The following is a 23,949-nucleotide window of genomic DNA, read 5'->3' on the forward strand; positions in this document are numbered from 1 at the left end:
GCTGCTAACCACATCGTTGTTAAAATCTGTAAGGAAAAACACCTTGTTGGGAATATGGCGCGACGTAACGCGAGGTACGGGAGTTACGTAACGCGCGAAATGTATGACACTAACGTAACGTAACTTCCTGTGTTTTGTTGTTATTATATGTATTACCAAAAAATAAAGGAAACGAACCTACACGACGTGTTTTACCGTGATCATCCAGAACATTTTGGTGCCGTAACCAAACATAGATCATGAATTTACAGAGGATAATAGCGCTGAGAGACGGCCACAGAGAATCCATTGAAGATCATTTCGTGCAGCCTGAAACCGTAAAGGAGGGTAACGAATTAGATGACATTGCATTTATTGTCTTTTCGATTGATGAAATTATCGATACAATGAAAACTCTTGACGATAAAATTGTATCACAAACGGATGTTGACAACACTACACGTGATATGAAAGAGAAGTATAATTTACGTTTGAAACTTCGGCTGCAGAGAGAGAAAAGGCATTTCGCTACGGTAACTTCAGTAATCTCTGCCACTGCGTCCGCCGCTGTAACCCCTGATGTTTCAAGGGCACCATTAAAGGAAGCTTCCCTCGCCAATACAACTACACCCCCGCCGAAGCGACTACCGCCTTCAAGGCTCAAGAAGAATACGGAAACGTAAACCAGTCATCTCGACCGGAAGAGCCGATAGTAGAGTCATTGCAACAAGTCATCACACCTTCATACTACCATAAATTGCCGAAACTATCCCTTCCGACAGACCCAGGAACAACTCACTTTCAAACCAACTGCCTCATTTCTTACAAGTGCTCGTAAGTCGTTCTGGCCGTGACGTGTTTAGTCATCCGAATTCACCACTAATGGATGCATTAAGAAAAAAGTGTCTATACTGCGAAATGGCGCATACTGGAGAATGTCAGAACGTGAGTGAATTAGAGCATCGTGTTTCTATTGTGAAAAGTAAACATTTATGTTTAAATTGTCTGAGTTATCGCCACCAGGTGGCCAACTGTCCGTCAAGGTCTCGCTGTCGTATGTGTAATGGTAAACACAACTCTAGCATCTGCAACCGCCGACAATCGATGATGACGTACACAGCTACACAAGAAAATCCTTTATTACAGCGTCCTGACCTCACCGAAAGGCATGTCCACCACAAAGTTCCTGCTGATGGTAATACCGCAATATTTCACTCATCTGCAAAACCTTGTCGTTCCGACGTCCTACTGAAGATTGCCGTCGCCCAAGTATACGCAGTCGATATTTCTATTGCCGCAAACATATTATTGGACGAGGGAGCCCAGAAGTCATTCATAACACAGATATTAGCCGACCGACTACATCTGCAAAGAGATGGAAGTGACGTCATACACCTGTCAGCGTTTGGTGACCCTGCACACACAGTACAAAAACTCGATACTGCAACAGTCAACATAGAAGCGGATAACGGGTGTATGCTTCCTATTCGTGTATTGATTGTCCCTGTAATTGCGAAACCAATCAACAACCGCTTTCGAAAATCCATTATGAACATGCCATATCTCAGGAACCTTCAGTTAGCACATCTGATCACCATGGACGAGACATATGAGATATCCGTCTTAATCAGTGCCGAATTTTACTGGGAATTCGAAGGTGACAAGACAGACAATCAGAGGCGCCGGCCCGACCGCCGTCAGTTCCTGCATTGGCTACTTTCTGTCTGGTCCGACAACGACTCAACTCGGAACTTCCTGTTCAACAGCAATGGATGTCATAGCAACGCATGTTTCAGAGACCGTGGATCTTGCGAGATTTTGGGACATAGAATCATTTGGTATACCACCGGAAGAAGAAAGCGAAGCGGACACCATCTCCTAGCTTATCGACTTCCAGACAAACGGTTCAACATTTTCGGATGGCAGACATACGGCGAGGCTGCCATAGAAAAAAAGATTATGAACCCCTGCCAACGAATTTTGAAATAACAAAGAAGAGGACAGAAAGTACGATCCGACGTCTAAGCAAGGACCCGCTGTTGTTTCAGAAAAATGGGGATTTCGTACAGGAACAGGTAAACGGAGGTTTCATTGAAAAATTGCCAGACGATTCACCACGCGTTCATTACATCCCGCACCATGGAGTGAAGAAAGAATCTGCAACCACACCAGTACGAATAGTGTACAACTGTAGCTGCCGGGGGCCAACCGGAACTCCAAGTCTGAATGATTGCCTTGAGTCCACATCGCCAGAACTGAACGACCTTTCATCACTGTTGATCAGATTTCGACAAGGTTAATAATTTTTAAGGGACATTGAAAAGGCTTTCTTAAATGTTGCATTACATGAGAGCAACAGAGATGTAACCAGGTATCTTTGGTTGTCGGACGCTACAGATCCAAATAGTCAGCTCATGACGTATCTCTTTAGTTCGTCTTTCCAACTAGCTGGAATACAAGAACCTAAAGCATCCTAGTAAATATTTCGGACAGGTGTAGATCACTTAGATTTCTAAATTGCAAATAATAGAAACACTGTGGTGTCTTCTTAAACCATTGATGCGTTTAATTTACTTACTTCCTTGCATAGACCAGGTATAAAGAAAAGCCTGATTGCTATTAAGTTAAACAAAGGTTATTCCAAAGTATATGTTTTGTAAACTATTTCGGATTTTGGTCAAAATTTATCGATGTCCAACCTAAAAGTATCCCTTTTAGAAAGGTATTTTTATCATGGTTTCGACATTTAAAATTTGACAATAAAAATACTGTATGTTCATGATCCTGAAGTAAAAATAAATAAAACATTTTCCACCTTAATTGTTTCAGCTATTTGACGTGTAAACCGCCGTGGTATTAGAAAATATATGCACAACATGAGTCATTTCATTTTACCCCTCTTTATAATAAATAATGAATGATGTTTGTCTAGATATTCATCAGGTTTCCAATCCCAAAAACTATAAGACAGTTTTTAATTCAGTCCTTTAAGGATATTATCTGGTGGACTTGAAAAAGTCAATGGATAATTTGTATTTGGCGGCAACGTGTATGTCTTAATACTACTAAGTTTGTCAAATAACGAAAGGTAACCTTTCCTTCATCTATCTCAGCAGTATAATTCACGTGTTTTTACAAAGTTTAGATTAAATGTTTTTTTGTGTGTTTTGTCTTTCAGTTGTAAGTATCATTACAGTACTTGCTTTTACAAATGTCAATGTTAAGTCTTTGAAATAAACAACAAAATTGTCTTGAAGAAAACCAATTCTAAGACAAATAGACTTTTTCATATTTAGTTTTAGACCAGATATACTACTAAATTGGTCAATTTATTTTTCAAACTACTGTTTTGTGATGTCTGTGATAAACGTTACATCGTCGGCAAACATAATATTTATAAGTTTTCATTTACTACATTTATACCTAATGAATTTATTAAATTGTACGCCAATGGATAAAATTTATATAGATATAATAAACAGGTAAGGGAAACGTCGTACACCTCTTTCAATGTCGAAGAAATCGTGCATTGTTTACGCGAGTTGCCAAAACTAAAGAAATCAAGTTTATCCATTACAAATAATGTGATTCTAATTTTCAAATGCTTTTTCAAAATCGCATAATAAGCAATCATTGAGTTTGATTTAGAATAAAGGAGGCCTTGGCTGGTATTCAATATTGATCACAAAAGGATCTAAGAACGATGTAGCTTATCGGATTACCATTTATTACTAACTACCCAATAAGGTTAATAAAGTCGATGATATTATGACCATAAGATCGACTTAAGTTGTATATTGAATACCACCCCTGTCATAAAAATGCCAAGCTAATGACGAATAGCTGGGGGTTTTAAACGCCACACATCTTTATTAATCGTATACTAATTATTTATTAAAATGTCTTTTTGCAATCTTCAAATTATTAATTGTTCATGCTCTATTATTTCATGCTCTGCTTGGTTACTTTAATAGTACTGTAACGGGCACCAATAATGCCTTAGCTTATAGTTTATGACTATGAATATGAGTATGAGTATGGAAATCCCAAATTATAAAAATTGTATTCTGCCCAAAATTTACACTTTCCATTTCAATTTTCATCAGAATAATATATTATTTATAAACCAGTTTTTAAGTGGTCATAACGCTGCATAATTGTAATATATAGACTATAGAATGGCTACAAAGATAATCTAATAGACATACAGTTCTTAATTGTTTCATAAATGTATGCAGTTTCAATAATAAAAATATACGTTTTAGTTTGAAAGTAAAAAACACACACACTTAAAATATACAACATTGAAGTATTTTTTTAAAAAGATTAACACATGTGCTTCTAAAATTAATTTTGTTATACGAGGAATGCATTCTGGCCAGTGATTTCCTTGTGAATGAAATATCAAGTTTGATATGCACCTTATTTCACAAGGGCTTTAACAAGGCTAAACGTGTTTTCGTATCAAAACATGTCAGTAATACGTGTATTTCGTCGTCAAAGAACTACAGGTACTATCACGTCCAAACGAAAACACCTAATTTATAACACACCAGAACGATACATTCAATTGTTGTGTAACTTTTGTTTCTAATTTAAGTTATACGGGTTTCTGTTTTAAGTATGTCCATCAATCGCCGAGTGTAAATACAGAAGCTGTACATCATCCTACAATGTCTACTGCAAGGAGTGTAACGACAACAATGTCTTCTTCAAGCGATACAATGGTGACAAAGAATGCAAGCGTAAGGATATATAATTTAAAATCATCATTTGATGACATGTCAAAATAACTACTTCTAAGGAGAGTAGGCCTTTTTCAATACTCTATTATTCTATAGGTCGTGAGAATTATACTAACTTATCAATCGATAATACAAATATAACAACATATTTGTTACAAAAATAGTTTTCTTTTCACAGCCTGTATCGTATTATCAGGTACATTACAAATAACTTCGGTCAAGAACCGCATGAGTCTTATTTGTGTTAAAATATTTCCAACATGTCATTTAGGGATGTGTTCCTGGAACAACCATTTCTGTTGGCCCGGGAGCTGCAGAGATGGTCTTACCAAGTACTGTACGTGCGCAGCGGGGTTTAGCAGTGTTTCAACTTCTGGGGAAACTTCGTGTCAACCAACTAAGAAGCCATCACTCTTAACATGTGACACTGTGGCTATTGGACCAAATGGTGAAACGAAGAGAGCAATGTCATCAAGTAGTTCAAGCGAGTGTCAGTATCTACGAGATATATATGGAAATTATCAGCCGAAGACAGTGCGGTTTGATTTGAGCTCTGAATACACAATTATCATTCCCAGCTATTTGAGCCGCCCTTCATATATTGTTGAAGAAAGGTTCGGAATAACGGACGAAACAGTATATATGCAACGCCAATCCGTATCAGGTATGTGTCTAATATATTAGATGCAGAATGTCATTTTCAGACATATATAGAATTTATTATATTTGTTCGTAAATTCACGTCAACAAAATAGAATTGCATTGAAGTGTATATTTCAAATTTGCGTATAAAAATATGCTTATAAAGCTAAGCCAAGTGTGTATCGCAGACCGAAATTAAAAACAACCAAATGTTTTATATCAGTATATAGCGTATGTAATGACAGACTTAATAATAATAAAATATGACTGTATTTGTTACAGATTCGATTACCACTTTATCAACAAACAGACGACTTACCGTGCATCACGATAAATTTAATCTAACGACTTCACACACATTCGAAAATGGCCAGGCGTAAGTTTTTTTTTACCACATGATATTCATTCACATCGAAAACAATTTATTGAAAATGTCAAAAGTACGGAATGAAATTTTAGTATTCCCTGATTTGTTATATCCCGGAACAAGATGTTTTCGACCGCCTTAGGATGATTTACAATTCAATCATAAATAAGTAATAATAAACTATAATTGTTTGTTTGTACCATTTAAAGCAATCATTCATCTTTGAAATAAATAAACAAAAACAAAATAAAATCTGTTTCAATCGTCTGTTGTTTACATTTTGCATCCAAAATGGCGGCTGTCACATGTTGTATTTTACCTAAATACAACCTGGTTTCGACCATGACCTTTAACTTTACTTCACAACAAAAGTTTGTGCCCAATAGTTTTCATTTTAATTTGTTCAAAGCATTTTTTTTAAAGTAATTAAATGTTTACATATTTGTCATACAGTCACTTTACAGTTACTTATCACCACAAGAGTGTGAAATGCATCATCCCTTCTTATGGCTTTCAAATGGGTACAAAATAATGAATTCACCCATCATGAACCCTGGTATCACTGGCCCAACTCTGAATGAGCCTCATATGACAGGCATAGGCTGCAATATGTATAATTTTAGTATAACTGAGAGTCCAATTATAATTCAAAGAGTACCTGTAGATAAATTTCATTAAATTTGGAATAAACAATAACCATATTTTGATGCTTTTTCAATGTTATGCGCTATACATAGAAAACGATAGGGCATAGGCTTTAGGCTCTGGTAGATATGTAAAATCTGGCAAACAAAAACAACACGTTTTTAAAGAAGTATTTTACACCTAAAATTATTTTATATGAAGGGTTTAACTTGGCATTAATTTAAAATGACGAATTGGTGTTGTTTCAAGTAAAACTGAAGTATTTTTAACACTAGCATTCCCATTCTTTTTTAAATGAAGTTTTCTGACAGTCCTACTGTTATGGTTAACATTTGGAACTTGTTTTGACCGAAAGTGACGCAAAATAGTGTTTTACATATTTTCAGGCGGCGTTCGAAAATAGGTTGTTCCGGGAAACAATTCATTTATGTTTTGCTATTTTACATTAAAATTTATATTTTTGCAAAAAGCTTTCATTTTTCTTGGATTGAACAAATCCCTGGTCAAAAGTATGAACTGTTTCCTTTACGCGCTATGACCTAATTGGAGTTTCCAAAATGTATTTATATACGGCGACGAGAACGGTAATTGCCTTGTTTGATTCGATACACTTTTGATCAAGTAATTACACAGTTATTTCTTGGTCTATCGGCCTCGGGCATCCCCCCCACCTCGGTACAGAAGTTTTGACTGTTACAAAAAAAACAATGAATAACTGAATACTATTATTTGATATTTGTAAACAGGTTGTGTTTGAAATACGAGGTAAAAGGTGGTGGTTACTTGAAAACCAAAGATACAAGAACCCACACTGTTCATAGCGCTAAACCTTACCGACAAAATGTAGAACAACGAACAGTCTGCTATCGCTATGACAGCCAGCCACCGGAACACTGTTCAAAACTATCGACATGTGACTCTGATCCTCTGCATTTTGACAAACGTATAACGCAGTCATATTTCCACAACGTCGGATTCGACGGTTGGGTGGATCCCGTTCCTCCTGGAGGAGTTTCGCGCACAGCTTCATCAATTGAGAGCTACGAAATTCGGGTAAATGAGGTTTTGCCATCGAAGGGGACACTTAAGGTAGATTACACAACCAACGTTTTAAGTACAAAGGTTAACCACACAGTCAAAAACATGGATTTAAATCTTACTTCAGACACACCAAGGCTCTATTGTTTGACACTTGAGGTGAAGGATGTTGCAGACAATGTTCGACAGTGTCGCCGTTTTATTCTCTATGATAACACTTCATCCATTCAAATCTGGAATGAGAAGCCTTTCAGATTTACATCATCGTCCCCTGATACAGATTACACATGGCAAACCCATCATAACGATGTCTGCATAAGCTGGAAAGATTACTTTTACAACGATTTCTACATACACAATGAACTACTGAATCCAATTGAGCCCGACCCGCAAGGACTCATTACAGGATTATACGAGCAAACAACTGGAGAAATACCTGTATCTGGAACATTGAATGTGTATGGTATTATCGCATACAATATATCGTGGAGCCTGAATCACGGTACATTTTCTGTAGAACAACCTGTACCTTCAATACAAAATCAATCATTTTGCAAGGATTTGAATGTTACTGATGGAGATACATACACACTGATCGTAAAGGCTATTGATGTAGCTGGAAATACACTTAGCGATAACCGAACTGTATTTATTGATGGCTCTGTACCACACCTCCACGACCTATGGCTTATGGAAGATACGATACGATACGAACTGCTGTATGTACATAAAAGCACGGACGTGTCCAAAATGAAGATGACGTTCGCCGCACTTGATCCACATAGTGGTTTATCTAAAATACACTGGACGTTTGGAATAGCCGACACAATGACCGAGCTACTAAGTGAGCACCATGATGTTATGACCACAAATGTATGTACATGTACAAGTATATGTAATATAACTAGTTTGTGATTTTGTGTTCTATGTCTTTGACGTTTGCCCATTGCCACTAAACCGGGTTTATGTTTAAACTTTTTGCTACTGAGCATGTTTCTGTAGCTTTTTGCTTATATATCAATCAGTTACATTACCACTCATTTGTGTTTTAAACTGCGTATTACAATTTGTTTTACACACTGTTTCTCTCGTTGCAGGATTCATGCTCATCAGAAGAATGCTACTGTCCAGATATTGGTTCCTGTGCATACATTAACTACACAATACCACTCGACATATTAAATGTTAAGAATACGCATAATGACACTCATAACAGAACCTTTTATTTTACCGTAAAAGTAACAAACATGGCTGGGCTTTCAACAACGGAACAAATAGACGTACTTGTTAATGAATGGCCTTCTTCAGACGGTGTTGATGATGGTAAGTTGCACACAATTCATATAATAAATACATTGTTTGCATTTCTCATAATGTAACTAATGTCAATAATGCCTTTATCGTATTATTACGGCCTTGAGGTCGATCGTGCAGCGCTCGACTACAAGTATTCTACGGTTCACATGAACGAGACTATTTCCTTCCTTTGCCGGAGAGACGGGTGTCTTTTTCGGGAAATCACTGAACCAGAAAAGCTTGTCATTCATTGTTTATAGTAGGCGCGTGCATGCCGGTAAGCAAATTGTACATGCTTTGTGCGGGCTTTGCCATCCGTTCACTAATGAAAAACAATACGGAAACATTCGAGGTACATCTTCATTATTACATCATGACCGTAAAAGTTTAACATTTGATCGGAAGATATATTTTATGACCCTGCGATAGAATTTGAAGCAAAGTTGTCTTAATTTCATTTAAGCTACTGTTACTACTGACTATTTAATAAAAATTTCGTTATAAAAATACCGATGAACAAAGATTTCTATGTATTTATGAGCGTTAACATAAACAGTCGCCGTTTTTCAATCAAAGTAAACGATCATCCACTAATATATCGATTGTAGACAAATTATCAGCATCCCGCATCCGCGTCTTTTTTTTACTGCTTTGTCTAACTTTAGGATTTGCTACTACGTTTTGTCGGTATGGTTAAATGATGTCAATGGGATGTGGGTATTCCGACAGGCAATACCCAAATATATCGGAATGTAGTTTGAATTTAATAAAATCAAATAGTGGATCATGGCTAGAGGTCGTCCTAAACAACTAACACTACAGAACATAGATGGGAACTACCACATGTGTTGTGTAAACCAAGGTATTGGTGCAGTTTTAAACGCTAAGTTTCGAGCGATGTTTGATATTACATTTTAGAATGCTCAAGGTCGTAAGAAACTGATTGAAAAGCCATTTGTTGCCTATTTCCAAATGTGGTAGTATGTAATTATAGCCAATGTTTTTTGTCCAAGATGAACTTTAGATTTGAAATCAGTTGTTGCGTCTTTCAATAGCGCCGTTTTTGTAGTTTTAAATCATAAAATAGTTATTACTAGTTTTACTACATGCCTTTATGTGTATTCTTATTTAACAGGTAATAACTTCATAAGTAAAGTTCAGTGATGTACAGAATAAATCTACTTATAGGTGCTAACCTTGTATTGTCATTTGCGATTATTTTGTTCATTATCAAATATGATTGAAATTCATTATTATTATACCTATTATCTTATTTTAAGTAACCATTGGAGGAAAAGTGCGTCGGTTGTGGGGTCGCTGGATCACTACCATGCCGCCCTAACCTAATGAACTAACCGGTGACTGGTTCTTACCCACACACACTATTTTCCTCCCATTGACGCTTTTGAATGACAGAGGCACTCATGCCGTTTACCGCTACTACCATTAAAATAATTTGAGAAATGCGTCCGGGGTTGGGCTTGAACCCACGACTGCCGGGACACTAGCAGAGCGCACAAACCAACTGAGCTAACCGGGCAACTGGCTCCTTACCATACACAATTACATGCGGTAGACAAGTTGTTTCCACATTGTATTTTATCTATAACTTGCAATATCAAGATTTCTTTCAGCAAAACGAATAAGTAGCCTGATCCTGTTTGAAGTGTAACAGCTACCCAGACAACGGTTGGTACCGGTCACACCTCCATGAGAGAGCCACCCGGTTTACGTGAAACTCATAATAAGTCACTAACAAAAGAAAGACGGGTACTGACAGAAATAACCACGGTATCAGTTACTTAAGTATTTGATGAGAATTAAGGTGTTATGACTGTATCATCCAACCGTGTAATATTTATATAATAACATAACTACATGTCAATATTTACTAGGAATATCAACCAGCATTACTTCCTGCTGAAATTAATATTATTTTCTAAATTCTAATTGTGTGTTCAACTGAAGACAAATTTGTAGAAATATTCCGCGGTTTTTTATTCGATTTTTCTGTGTCATGCCTGACAGTTTGAAAGATCACCAGTACTGAGTGTCTAAGTGAGAGGCTACGAAAATGTTCTCTGGCTGGGAAACGAACCCATGACCTTTTGGTACACATATCAGATGTTTACATTTTCTTCATTTTAGGACTATCAAACATGGATGTATTGGCACTGGCAGCAGAAAAGAAAAGTAACAGCTAGCCAGTCAAGCATACGAAAATGTGGAGCTGAACATTAGTAACTCAACATTTAAAGAAACCAACAGACAGAGGCCAAACAAGAAAGATACACCGAAATGCCTTTCACAGAAGAAGCATTTAAGGCCAGTAGCATGAAGGGTTGACCAACTTTAATCTTCATGATTTTTTTTAAGATATGAAGATCTTGTCTGCTGCGGTTTTGCGAAAATGTCATTTTCTAATGAAACTGATCAAGATAAAATCTTAGTACTGGTCATTGGTATGTTTTGTGAATATATTCACACATTTTGTTTGCGCTTTTTCAAGTGAGTGTTAATTCAATCATTCAGTATTTGACATTGAATTACCAGAATATTTTCAAGGCCATAAGCAAAAGAAGTGTGCCGGTTACATTATGTTAACTGCCCTTTTCTCCATACTGAACACACTCAAAATGCCTAATAAACAAAAACATATAGTTTATATCTATAGCCAGTCAGGTTGCTGATCTTCAGATACTTGTAATGACAGGAATCTGCTGTTCAAAGAATGGTCGAGTAAGAATTTCTACCTCTATGGTCTCTAAGTAAGAACACATTCTAAGCATGTGTCGTTTTATTATGTGTAAAACATTGCTTTTGTGTATAACTTGCAGCATCTGATTTGCCAAGAATCTACAGCATTTCTCCACGAAGCGGTCAAGCAATCCAAACCGTGAGTCCTATTCTCCAGGTGAATAAAGATGTAAGTCGCTCCTGTAGGACTTGTTTGTGTGTAAACTATTAAATAAATATGTTATATATAATTAATAGTTATTGGGTTTATATTATATTAAAGAGTGACATTTACAATATATCAGTTATAAATATAAACCTGACATATAAAACACAACCAATTATCATGAGTCTTTCGTCATGTATTTCCATCTCTCTTAGTGCGTTTTTTATTCGACAGCCAATCAGTTGGGCATATAGTCTATTATCACCGATTAATCTTTGCATATTGTTAAATCAATTATCTCTGTTAAATATGTATATGAATGGATCAGAGAAGCGCAAGTTCAACAAATTTAATCATTTTAATTTGACTCTGCCATTTTTACGTTAACTATTAATCTGATTTACTCGATAAGAATGTATTGTTTCAGCCTTGAATTAAACTAAAGCATGCTGTTTAGTACGCTGTGTCGGCATTATTGTACCTTAAATACGCCTAAGACCACAGTTATCTCATCTCGATTAAGATACTTAAGAAAGATACTTGTCTCAATTCTAGTTTCAATATTTTTAAGGTTAAATAAAAGACAGAGAACAGGAGCTGTTCTTTTGCATGAGGTTTGACATGACACTGAATTTAAAACATGTACAGTAACAAGTGACAATGTTTGAAAAATCATAGCCCTTGAATGTCTGTGAATTGGATCTTTTCTTGAGATTAAATGTTGTGCATTGGATAGTTCTTCAGCTGTCTGTTCCTTTTTTAATTTGAGACTGTTAAAACGTTTAAATCCAGATGTGATTAGATGGTGCGTAGACTGAAACAAACTGTGGCCTCAGGCCAGTGATACAAATAACATCTGTGAGAACATGTATTATTAACATTTCACGAAAGGAGATGCCACACTCGTTTTATATGAAACAAAGTGATATTTCTTAGATATTAAACTGAAACAAACAACACAATTTTTGAATCTTATGTACTCTTTATTCCAGATCATCCATTCATTCTGGGTTGCATTTCTTTTTCTTTTCCGTTGTTGGGGATGACTTTTTGTCATGGAACAATTCAAAACCAACGTGTTAAGATGGCATAACGCATGATCTTTCACCGTCAGAATTCAGAAATTTAACGTTAACGCATGGACAATTATCAGAAAACCTACTTATTTTTTCACGATGAAGTATTTGTAATGCAGTCAAACATGCAAAAACACAAAGCTGCACAAACTACTTAATAGAAGTATTTGTGTTGTTGATATTGAATCGCAAAACTACAAAATGCCGTAGTATTTGTGTTGTCGATATTGAATCGCACAGGGTAACCGCACTATATTAGATACTTGAAAGAAAAGGAAGAGGTGGACAAACATTCGTTTCTGTGTGGGCAAGTACCAGAGTAAACTAACGAATCAATTAACTATCTTCCTAATGATAAAATATTAATTAATTGGAATATTGAGGAAGGCAAAAGTCAGCAGCCTATTGTTTGTTAGATTTTGATTCAGTTAAACTAAATCGGAGATTACGTCTATTAAATCTAATCAGGACATGAAGATATGGTTCCGACAAATAATTCCTCATTAACGTTAAAGTAATCAATAAAGCTGAATTGGAGCGAATCGCAACCTTAGGTCATGTATTCATTGATCAAAACCGACTTTGAATAGAACCATTTCTAAAGTTATTGTTGAATCAGAGCACATTGCATTATCGACGGGAAAGCGATATATGCTATGACGTACAGCAGACTGCACAAATTCATCACATATATTTTCTGATTGGTAGGTATACGGTATTACTTTATTTTTGTCTTGATCATTGATGTGTTTAAATCAGCATTGTTTTCGGCCGCATGTGTAACTTATAAATCATAACTGTCCCCTGTGCCATTCGTGCCCTGGCAAATGCTTAACATATACACTACGGCGTTGACAGTTACAATATACGAACAACACTCTCGAGTTTTATACAAACATGCATGTGTACAGCAATGCCGGTCAGAATCTATCTGTAGCAAGCCTTTTTCTATAGTTAAGATATCCTCCATGACAAACTGTTATATTTGATCAAAATTCTTCAGGGAATCACAAGTAACAAACAAACAAACAAACAATGAACCGCTGCACGTTTGCCAACGTCATATCATCCACCCTGCTTACAAAGCATTTTTATACTTCGGACGATATTTTTTTACACAGAGAGAAAGGATAAGTTCATTGCCCAATTGTAAATATAGCTGCAATGGTATCAGAAGTTCAACATCCAAAAATTGTGCATGACGCTTTGGGGTTTCATCTCACTTTATGCCTAGTTCAAACCGTTTTCTTTCAGACTTTATGACTTGTCGTTAGCTGGATCATCATCTTGCTTTTCCCTTAACGTCTGTCGTACCATTCCAACCACGTGTAGAAAGCCGTCATTAAAAACCAACCTAATGTATATTGCTGAAGTACAAGGTTTGTTCAATACGGGAACGCGTAAAACATGTACATTCAAATTAGTTCTCAAGTAAACCGCTTACTCCAGTTTTTCAGATTTCCAATGAACTTGTATGGCTTGGAGATATTGTCCGTGTCATTGGTCAGTTGAGGTCAAGAAAAATTGCCATCAATTGGCATCCTTCGCACGTGGAAATCTTATCAATGACTCTATCGATATAACGGTAAGAATATTGATTGGCTTCATTCATAAACAGTTAAACCATATGTTTGTATATTCTTAATCGTAAGTGTTAATGGTAATATAATTGGAGCACAACTTACATAAACATGACTTAGCGATGATACTTTCATTTATATATTATAAGACGCCATAGATTAAAACTTGATAAGGCGTGCTTTGTCAGTTCGTCGTCTTTAAATGACTTAATCGTACCTTTTCAGAGCTAGCACTGTTTCTCCAGCTTAAATCATTTTTTTTCAGGTGGTGTTTTTATCCTGTCGTTGTGGATCGAAATTACTTCATCCGTTTAAAGGTAATGCTTTTCTTTATAAGTCATTGTTTTCAAGTTGATGCTTGCTCTGATGAGGTCTATATTTTGTTTTGATAATGCTGGGCCTAGTGTGAGGTTATGGCCATACAAACTAGTTAAGGTCCCCAGTAGACTTATGTTCCAATGAACTCGTGTTTCACTGGCCGTTCCAATGCTAATCCTAACATTTATCGGACAGTTAATTTCGAGTGTGGTTTGTCTGAAGTGCTTGTATTTGTGGCGTTTATACGTTTCTGCCTCTAGTTTATTGACGTTTGGGCCCTTGCTGTATGCCTCTACACAGGGTTTATTGTTTGATAGTTTGACTACTGTTCGTGTTGTGTTCTATGTATTATATATCCTGAATATATATAAAACTGTATCTTAGGTTTGAGACTGGGTTGTTCTGCCCATCAATGGACATATTTCTTCACATGCCTGTATCAAAGCATACACGGTCAATTATTGAGTAGCTGCAGAAAGCTAGAAAAATGAGACTTACGGTGCAAATGTTGTTGACGTCATCCATACTTGATCGGATTTTTGGACGCAAATTGGACATAAGGGGAACAAACGCTTGACACCATAGAACTGAGGCAGTCAGTCCCTCTTGTATTGTCAGGTAAGACCATATAAGGCTGTGCAACGACTTCAACTAATCTGGTCAGGCTACCCAAGAAATGAAAGCAAATAAATAGCGAAGAAAAAAATTAAAATATAAGTCCACACTATTTAAATGACTGTTTTGCATTGTCGTTGTACATTTTAGACATATCATCCCAATTTCACGACATTTTGTCAATATCTACTTGAAAAAAAATGTTTTAAACAATTTTACTGTTCGAACTTATTGATGGCTACTTCTATAGGATTGTACGTCTAACTATGTCTATTGTTAATTTTATGTTAGTAGCTTAACATGTAAGATAGGCATACATATAATTTCTAGAAAGAAGTTTCTGGTAATGGCAAAACCAAAGGATAACAAAAATTTACATAGCATTGATCAATTACGTTTCCATTTCTTTTTCGAATTAAAAATAGAATTTGCTTATACTGAAACACAGGTTATCGCAATCTCTTCTGGAATAATATCCGAATACGTTTAGTTCTAGGTTTCCTCGGAAAAGTGTCGTTCTTTAGTATTGTAGTACTTGTAAGGCTGTAAAATTATGATATCTTACAAACAACAAATTATTTTACTCCAGCAAGCCCAATGGTAACAAGCATCTTATTCACATCGACTGGAAAAAGGCATTCGATACACTTTCGGACATTCTTTCAACAATAAAGCATCGTTGTGGGATCAAGTGAACATTAACTGGCATTCTGGACATCAACTTTCACTCTGGATATATTTATGATATATTGTGACTCTGTCGATTTCGATGATTCCACCGACGATAACAGAGTTGTTCTTTACTGTAACATGTGCTTTTCCATCATGGATTTCAGGCGTTTACAGGACAATAATCACATTGTAATCGTTTACTTAATAGTGGCAACTCTTAGTTGTTACAAAGCTAGTTTTCTTTTATATTTCAGTTTTTAGCTTACACGATATCTGTAGTTGCGCCTTATTGTAGTGTGGGTTTTTTCTTTCTTAAACGGCAGTAAAACAATGAACAATTTGGATTTTAGTTTTGAAGTACGTTTTTTAATAATCGTTCTAATGTATTTCCGATATAATTACTATTTTTTTCATTCATTGTAAATGTTCGTATTGATGTCTATGTTTAATTGTCGGCTCCTTTTATTTCATAATAAATATCATTGTGTGAGATGTGTTCTGATTTTCTTAGATTATCCAATTGTATGGCGACGAGACAAGTCCACGAGAAAAAGTCAAACACTAAACGATATCAATAAAGACAAATTAAAAGAATTCTGTACACACTTAGTCATTATAAAATAAATATGTAATTACACAATTATTATTTAAGATATAAAGTATACATTTTTAAAAAGGTGTTAAATATTAAAAACTGAAAATAGTATGGGGAACGATAAAATTTTATCTCACAATGCTAGCAACCAACGAAGCTACATAAACGTGTTATTTTATTTCATTTGCTCTTATTAGGTGGATATGTTGACATAATTGTGTCGACGGAAAATGCTTTATTGAAAATTGTCCGTAGTTTATCTGATTTGTTCACACAACTGTTTTCATCATATCTTGTTAAAAGATAGACAAGTCGACATAATTATGACAATACATGGTGGTATAACTCATTACGTGATCATGATACTAGTACACAACACTAAACGATCACATACGATATACTCTGCCGTAATATACATAGAATATCATAATACAGCCAGTTCTTACTAAACTACAAAATTGTCAATAATAAAATCACATTAAAATAAGAATGCAGCTTTTATAGACTGCGTAGTCTCATAAGTGTAGCTAAGCTGAACCACAGACAATCATTAAATGAACTTTTTGAAAAATATGATGAGGCAACAATTAATTGAAGCTTCGCTTTTGTGCAGATATATTTTAAGGTTCAAAAACCATCGTTTTTGTACGCAAACGAATAAAAAAAGAATGGAAAGGGAAAACTGATTTTATTATGACATTTCTGACAGAAACGAACAAAATTCCTACAAACAGTATAAGATAGTTAAGGGCTTTTAAAAATCGGAAGTGTTCTTAACAGAACTTCAATTAATTGTGAATGATACATAGATACTACAGGAACAATCAAAGTAGCAAGATATTTACCTACACGACACTAGAGATGGACATCATACAAAAACGCGCATAGCCACAAGTACATCAAAATTAACCGAGCTATTACATTATAGGTTTACCGCCTATGAGTGTTCAGCGAAACAAGATTTTTTGAGTACTTAATCTAAACAATTGTCCCACTATATATAAGCATTGTGTGTTAGATCACAAGGAAACAAACTATTACGTTAACAACATAATGCACGCTGTGTAATAGTTGATATTGGGGTAAATTACAATTGAATTCATACCATTCATTTAAACAAGTTTTAGAGCACTCAACCTCAAACTTGTCCCAATATCAACTTTAGCGAAATCGAAATCAGAGCCAGCTTGGACAATACTTTCTAAAATAGTGCAGTAAAGAAACAAAATCGTATCTACAGAACATTAATCAAATCATAATAATAATCATGTTTACATTGTTACTGTCAAACAAAGATGTTCTTTTAGTACTTTACCAGCTGCATAAATGCTATGGATAGTTTGAATACTGATGCGATAAATATGCGTCACACAAATGCCATAACGAAAGTATACGCATATTTATAGCATCAATATTCAAACTAGCTAATAATTGTATTGCTCATCCTTAAGTATTCAAAATGCAAAATAAATGGTCTTACTTATACAAAAGTGTTTACACAATTCAGAGATATTCTCGTGAAATGTTTAGTATTGCTTTAAAACTACAGTTGAATTGCATGTATTTATAATATCTGCGGTATAGGATTATACGAGTACTAATTGGTATAGATTTGGTTACTCGTGCGTAAATTACTAGTTTCTCTCGTGCTTCTATAGTATTAAATTGGTCATTCGACGCTCAGGCGAGATAGTATAAACTTCTTTCAAATTGTCAAATTTCGAGTAATTGCGTAATTCACAATACTTCAATAGTTTTTATTTTGTGAAGATGTCATTTGATTCTATGGCAAGTAATGACCAAGATCAGTGCGAATTTAGTCATCGCCATCTTACAGCGAGTTCCTTGGGTCAGTCTTTCCAGTCGGAAGATCGTCGTAGTAGGAAGCCGGAAGAACCACGTGGCAAGGAGCCGGACTACACACCACGTGGCAGGGACTCGGAGACTTTTCGTAGTAGAGAGACTGAAGGAAGCTACAGTAGTGATAAAGGTAGGCCTGGGCCCTCGGGGGATAGATAAGGGGATTTGTTTGAAGCGTTTGGCTTGTTTAGAAACTATTTTGACAATAAATTATCATTTTTAAAACAAGATCTTACGAACAGTGCATCCAAACAGAAGGAAAAAGACTCTATTCCTTATTTCAAGAGTACCGCAAAGAAGGAAAATTTAACCGTTATTCAGTCGTTGCGTTTGGATTGTCAAGCGTCCCTTTTGTTTTCACAAAACTGTTGCCTGAAATAGTCAAGTTTTGGAGACTTAATGGTATTAAAATTGTAATGTTTCTTGATGATGGATGGGGTACTAACAAGAGTCGTGATGTAGCTATTCGTGATGCAATTTTTGTGAAAGATAGTCTTAATCAGGCTGGGCTTATCATAAATAAGGAAAAGTCCGTATGGGTACCGGTAAAAAACCTAGAATGGATTGGTTTGGTGTGGAATAGTACTGATAGTTCTATCAGTATTCCTGCACGTATAATTGATGATTTCAAAATGTCACTTTTAGAACTTTTAGATTCTTTTCCTTCTGTTACTGCTTGGAAGCTAGCAAAGTGTACTTGGAAAGTTATTTCAATGATGCCGGTAATTGGTAATATTGCACGGCTTATGTCTAGGTTTATGTATATACAAATTTGTTCAAGGAATAGTTTGGACTGCCCATTCACATTAGAAATAGACTGTCCGTGTATATCCGAAATAAGATTCTGGCTTGAACATGTAGACAATTTAAATTGCAGATCTTTAAGCAAAAATTCTGCTGTAGATACGCTAGATGCTTTTTTCTGATGCTAGTAGTTTCACATGTGGTGTTCACATTGTTAACATGCCAGGTTTTGTATTTCATGACATGTGGTCTCAAGATGACGCAGAAAAATGTTCAACTTTTCGGGAAATGAAAGCTGTATATTTAGCATTGAGAGCTTATGGGCATATTTTAGCAAACCACCAAGTGAAGTGGCTCTCCGATTCTCATGTTTTTGTTCATGTTATTAAGGTTGGTAGCTCCATTTTAGAGTTACATGAATTAGCTCTAAAGGTGTTTAAACTATGTTTTTAAAACAAGATTGATCTTGATATTCAGTGGGTTCCCAGGGATTTGAACCATGTTGCTGATGATATTAGTAAGTACAGGAATACGGATGAATGGAAGGTTACTCCTCAGTTCTTCAGTTATATGAATAGGATATGGGGACCATTCACAGTTGACAGATTTGCTAATTATAGTAACAGGAAAATACGCAGATTTAATCCAAAATTTTATGATTTTGAAACTGAGGCAGTTGATTCGTTTACACAGAACTGGGCAAGTGAGAATAATTGGCTGGTTCCACCTATTTATCTAGCCAATAGAGCTGTTTTTCATCTATTAGCTTGTTCTGCTTACGGAACGTTAGTTGTTCCTAAGTGGCCTAGTACGGCATTTTGGCCAATGGCGAATTGCCAAAAGAGAGATTTTGTCCAGGAGGTCTTGGAGTTCGATAAGGGATAATAAATCTTTGATAGTAGGAGTGATTGCGTTCAATTCTAGGCGTTTCTCTAGTAAAGTTCTAGCTATCCGTTTATAATTGTGTTATTCCAATGCATATTTTTGGCTTCATACGTAAGCAGTTTTTAGGTAGGAATTCGTTTGTTTTATTTTCAAAATAACTCGGTCTGTTGTACCTGAGTGTTCATTTGTGTCTCGTGTGTTATACACGATTATGTATTATGAAGTGAAAATGTATTACTTCAGTACATAAAACTATGAATATTAGTAGTATTAAAACATATAAGAAAGATAATTGGGACAATACGGTTTTTCATTGTATATGGGTTGATGCCCCTCTTTAATAGTTTTAAAAGAGTTCTTATTACACAATGTCGGTATCAGATACTAGCAATCTACAATTAATCAAAATTTGCGAATATGACTTTTATTCGGTCTGTTGTACCGGAATGTAATGGATTTTTTTCCTTTACTCGGTCTGTTGAACCGGAATGTCCATTTGTACCTGGTACAAATGAAGTCGTGTACTGTACACGAAGAGTATTAGAAAGACGTTTTTTAAATTTTTATTTTTTAATTTATTTTATTTATAATATGTGTAAAGGTTGCTTTAATTTTTAAGCACTAAATTTGCTAATAATATCTTATATTGCACATTTGACAGATGCATTAAAGGTTGGATAATGGAGGAATTGACCTTACGACAGGATTTGATTGACAGGTCCTATCAGCCAATCAGAATGTAGGGCTGATAAGCCGTGTTGCTATCCGCCATTTTGTCCGTCAAACTGACCAGAGTCCGTCATATACATGCGCTGGCAATTCCTCGCCTTTTTAAGTATTATGGTAAAAAGGTGTTGTCATGGCACTTGTAATTCGGATACAAGGAAGCCAGGCCGACTAAAGATGGCTTCCAATTCGTTCCGTATTCGAAACCAGCGAGTTATTTAGAAAAATGTAAGTGCTGTATCAGACTCTGTGGAAGACCACATCAACAGTTGAACTTGGAAATTTTGAAAGATCGTTCAAAGGCGAAACATCTATACGTCTGTACAAAAGTATTTTTTTGAACAAAACTACTTATTTCAATCCATTCAAAATTTATTTAATACTGAAATTGTCCGTGCATGACCTAAATAAGTGTTACTATTTTTAAACTATAAACATCGTACATTTATGCTTTGGCTTGTGTTGTCAAATCGGCATTAATGGCCATTTAATATCAGGTTCAACATGGACACGATTGATTTCATTCAAGATAGAGGTATTTTTGTTGATACCGTTATGTAGTTTTTATAAACTGCTTTGCTTTCAAAGTAAATCAGGAACTATCGTAGAACTAAATTTTTGTCCGAACCATCGCATGCTTCCGAATCTCCTCTACTCGTATGGTTCCTATGTAAACAATGGCTTTTGTAGCTGTCATTTCGACACATTTCATAGATTTCTTATTTTCATATCAGCACTTTGTCGACGGGAAATCCAATCAAGAAAACCCTGACCCTCAAGCAGCTACTGTATTTGACCAGCTCACACCAGCTAGGCCTCCTCCAAAACTCAGATAAATATTTGAGCCACCAAAACAAAACGAGGACAGATCGGTCTGAATCGTTAAGGTATTATTTTCTGTATAAAACAATTTATTTCACTGTACATTTAAATCAATTATTATGTTCATTAGAACTTGATTCTGCCAAACATGTGCTGTAAAGACTTAGACTTATTATGAATAAAGAACAAGTCAAACATGTACATATTTTCATTGTTCTTCTTATATTTTGGGCCATTTACGTAAAACTACAATATTTAATGATAGTTCTTCCAATGTTCAGAGTCCGGATCACATGCACACTCGATTAACAGTATTCTTAAAGTTGCACTATCACAGAATTCTAGTTTGACACTTTTTGTCTCAGAATCGGCTTCTTTTGGCATTCTTTAAATTAAGACCTAATATATAAATCACAAAGCAAACTTCTCCGAGCCAAAATATGATAAATGCAATCGAATCCTGTGTAAGTTGTCAAAGTGATCAATCTGTGGAAGTGCAGCTTTAACAGTGAAAAATAACTTCTGCTAATGCTACATATTTTAAAATATATTTGCCATTGCAATAAAGAGATATTCACCTACAATATCATACATAAACACCAAAGAAATATCAAAGTTTAAGTAATGTTTGCAAAACAACAATGTATTTAATAAATCTGATATTAAATATGCAACAACTGGTGTTATACTCCAGAACTGAAGCTAACATCATAGAGGTACATCCTTCCAAGAATCCATCAAAACAACATGCTGAACAACTTCAAGAACTCTCTTCAAAAGACCACACTTTCCTGAAATAAATAAAAGATGCTAATATTAAAATAAATCAGTTACATGTATTGTTCAATATTTTAATACTAGCTGTAAATGCCACTGCCTTTGATGTTTGCTTTCTACATGTATATCATAATGAAATATTGACAAGATAATAGCTAATGTTTTGTGGTTGTTGTTTTTCTCAGGACAAATAGTCCATTACTTTTGTACAGCAAAGTAAAACTAAATGTTATAAAAAGCTTTAAAATAGGTCCTACCGATTATTTGTAAAACTTGTCATCACTGGTTTTCTCTTGCGGTTGACATTGCCTGGACTGGCAAATATCATGTGTATGTGTGTGTGTGGGGGGGGGGGCGGTTTCCGGTCTCATGCTAGGTCCCCTGTGGCGGTAGGCTTGTTGAAGACAATAATAAGGGGACTTCCTTATCTCCATCAATCAGAATACTTTAATGGTGTCAACGGTAAATAGCAGGAGACCCTCCACCAGCCTTAACCGGTAAATGGGGGGAGGGTAGTGTGTGTGGGTTAGAACCAGCTGCCCGGTCAGATTAGTTGGTTAGAGTGCCGGGCGGTTCTGGTGGTTGTGAGTTCGAGCCCCACACCGGGGGCACTTTTCCTCCCAGGTCTACTTTTACAGCCAGAGTGTGTGAACATGTTCCACAATTTCTGTAAGAACAAAAATCAAAGCATGTGAATGTTTGAGCAATGCAAAAGTTACAGATTGGTATCACCCACGATTGTCACTTGTCAACTATTACATTATTATTCATAAGGGAGAGTGTTCAATCGCTTAGAACTGAAACTTTTTATGCATAACCCCAATAAACCATTTCTGCTCACACTATAGAATACAAGGTTATACTGTATAGCTGGCATGTAACTGTTATTTAATGTCACTTCCGGGTTCTCCATTCGGGCCATTTATGATTTACTCATATTGTGCGATGATTTAATCTTTGTTTCAACAATACTGTAAGAAGGGCCGGTGTTATTGAAAGTTAAACTTACCCTTGTTTGCATTTACAGTATGCGTCACACACACGCTTTTCCTTTGTATCGATATCAATATTGACAACATGGCGGCTATCCGATTTTCTCTGACTTGGATAGATTTTACCCCGTAAATGTTAGATATCGTCATTTTCTAAAGATATATCGAGCCTTCCGATGTAGCAGCCAGTTACAAATTCCTTTGACTTCTATTTTTTTCGCATTGTAATGCATTTCATTTATGATAATTTGTCAGGAATATCGGAAAGCGAAACGACGAGACGCCATTACTTCCTCGTTTGTTTGACGGACATAGACAGTGTTCGCTCCCTTGATGTCAGGGGGCGTGGCTTAGAAGCCGCTGTCGTAAGGTCAATTTTCACAAAGAATCTTTGCCCGATTATCTCAAAACACATCATGATAATATACAAACACTAGTGAAACTTTCGAAATTGGACAACACTTTCAAACAATACAACAGTTATTTTAAATCGTTTTGCATATGGTGTAAAAATATGAATTTCAACCGCTTCCAGCTTCCGATTATCATGTAGCGCTTTTTCTGTCATCCATGAAGGGCTCTTTACCGTCAACATCAAAAGTAAATGCTATTATTTACAGTATCTCGTGGGCTCATAAGGTTTCGGGGTTTACTGATCCTTGCTCTTCTAATT

The 23,949-nt window shown here is 35.7% G+C and overlaps 1 protein-coding gene and 2 long non-coding RNA genes across 3 annotated transcripts in view; 2 read left to right on the forward strand and 1 right to left on the reverse strand.

Annotated features, from left to right (window-relative positions):
• The window catches only part of LOC128223598 (uncharacterized), a 28,294-nt gene extending 18,240 nt beyond the window's left edge, over window positions 1–10,054 (forward strand). Inside the window, exons 2-7 of the mRNA XM_052932872.1 lie at window positions 4,602–4,724; window positions 4,996–5,388; window positions 5,649–5,742; window positions 7,125–8,289; window positions 8,514–8,739; window positions 9,993–10,054. Of these exons, the coding sequence (XP_052788832.1) occupies window positions 4,602–4,724; window positions 4,996–5,388; window positions 5,649–5,742; window positions 7,125–8,289; window positions 8,514–8,739; window positions 9,993–10,054 (2,063 nt within the window). The remainder of the gene's footprint in view (window positions 1–4,601; window positions 4,725–4,995; window positions 5,389–5,648; window positions 5,743–7,124; window positions 8,290–8,513; window positions 8,740–9,992) is intronic.
• A 4,480-nt stretch (window positions 10,055–14,534) lies between these two features.
• On the forward strand, window positions 14,535–15,900 carry LOC128223853 (uncharacterized). The gene is made up of 3 exons (XR_008259384.1): window positions 14,535–14,587; window positions 14,973–15,206; window positions 15,793–15,900. It is a non-coding gene; the product is annotated as an uncharacterized LOC128223853 (long non-coding RNA).
• A 5,859-nt stretch (window positions 15,901–21,759) lies between these two features.
• On the reverse strand, window positions 21,760–23,560 carry LOC128223854 (uncharacterized). The gene is made up of 3 exons (XR_008259385.1): window positions 23,294–23,560; window positions 22,542–22,951; window positions 21,760–22,298 (listed from the first exon to the last, which is right to left on the reverse strand). It is a non-coding gene; the product is annotated as an uncharacterized LOC128223854 (long non-coding RNA).
• Window positions 23,561–23,949: the final 389 nt, after the last annotated feature.

Source organism: Mya arenaria, chromosome 17, assembly GCF_026914265.1.
Source record: "Mya arenaria isolate MELC-2E11 chromosome 17, ASM2691426v1".
NCBI lineage: Eukaryota > Metazoa > Mollusca > Bivalvia > Myida > Myidae > Mya > Mya arenaria.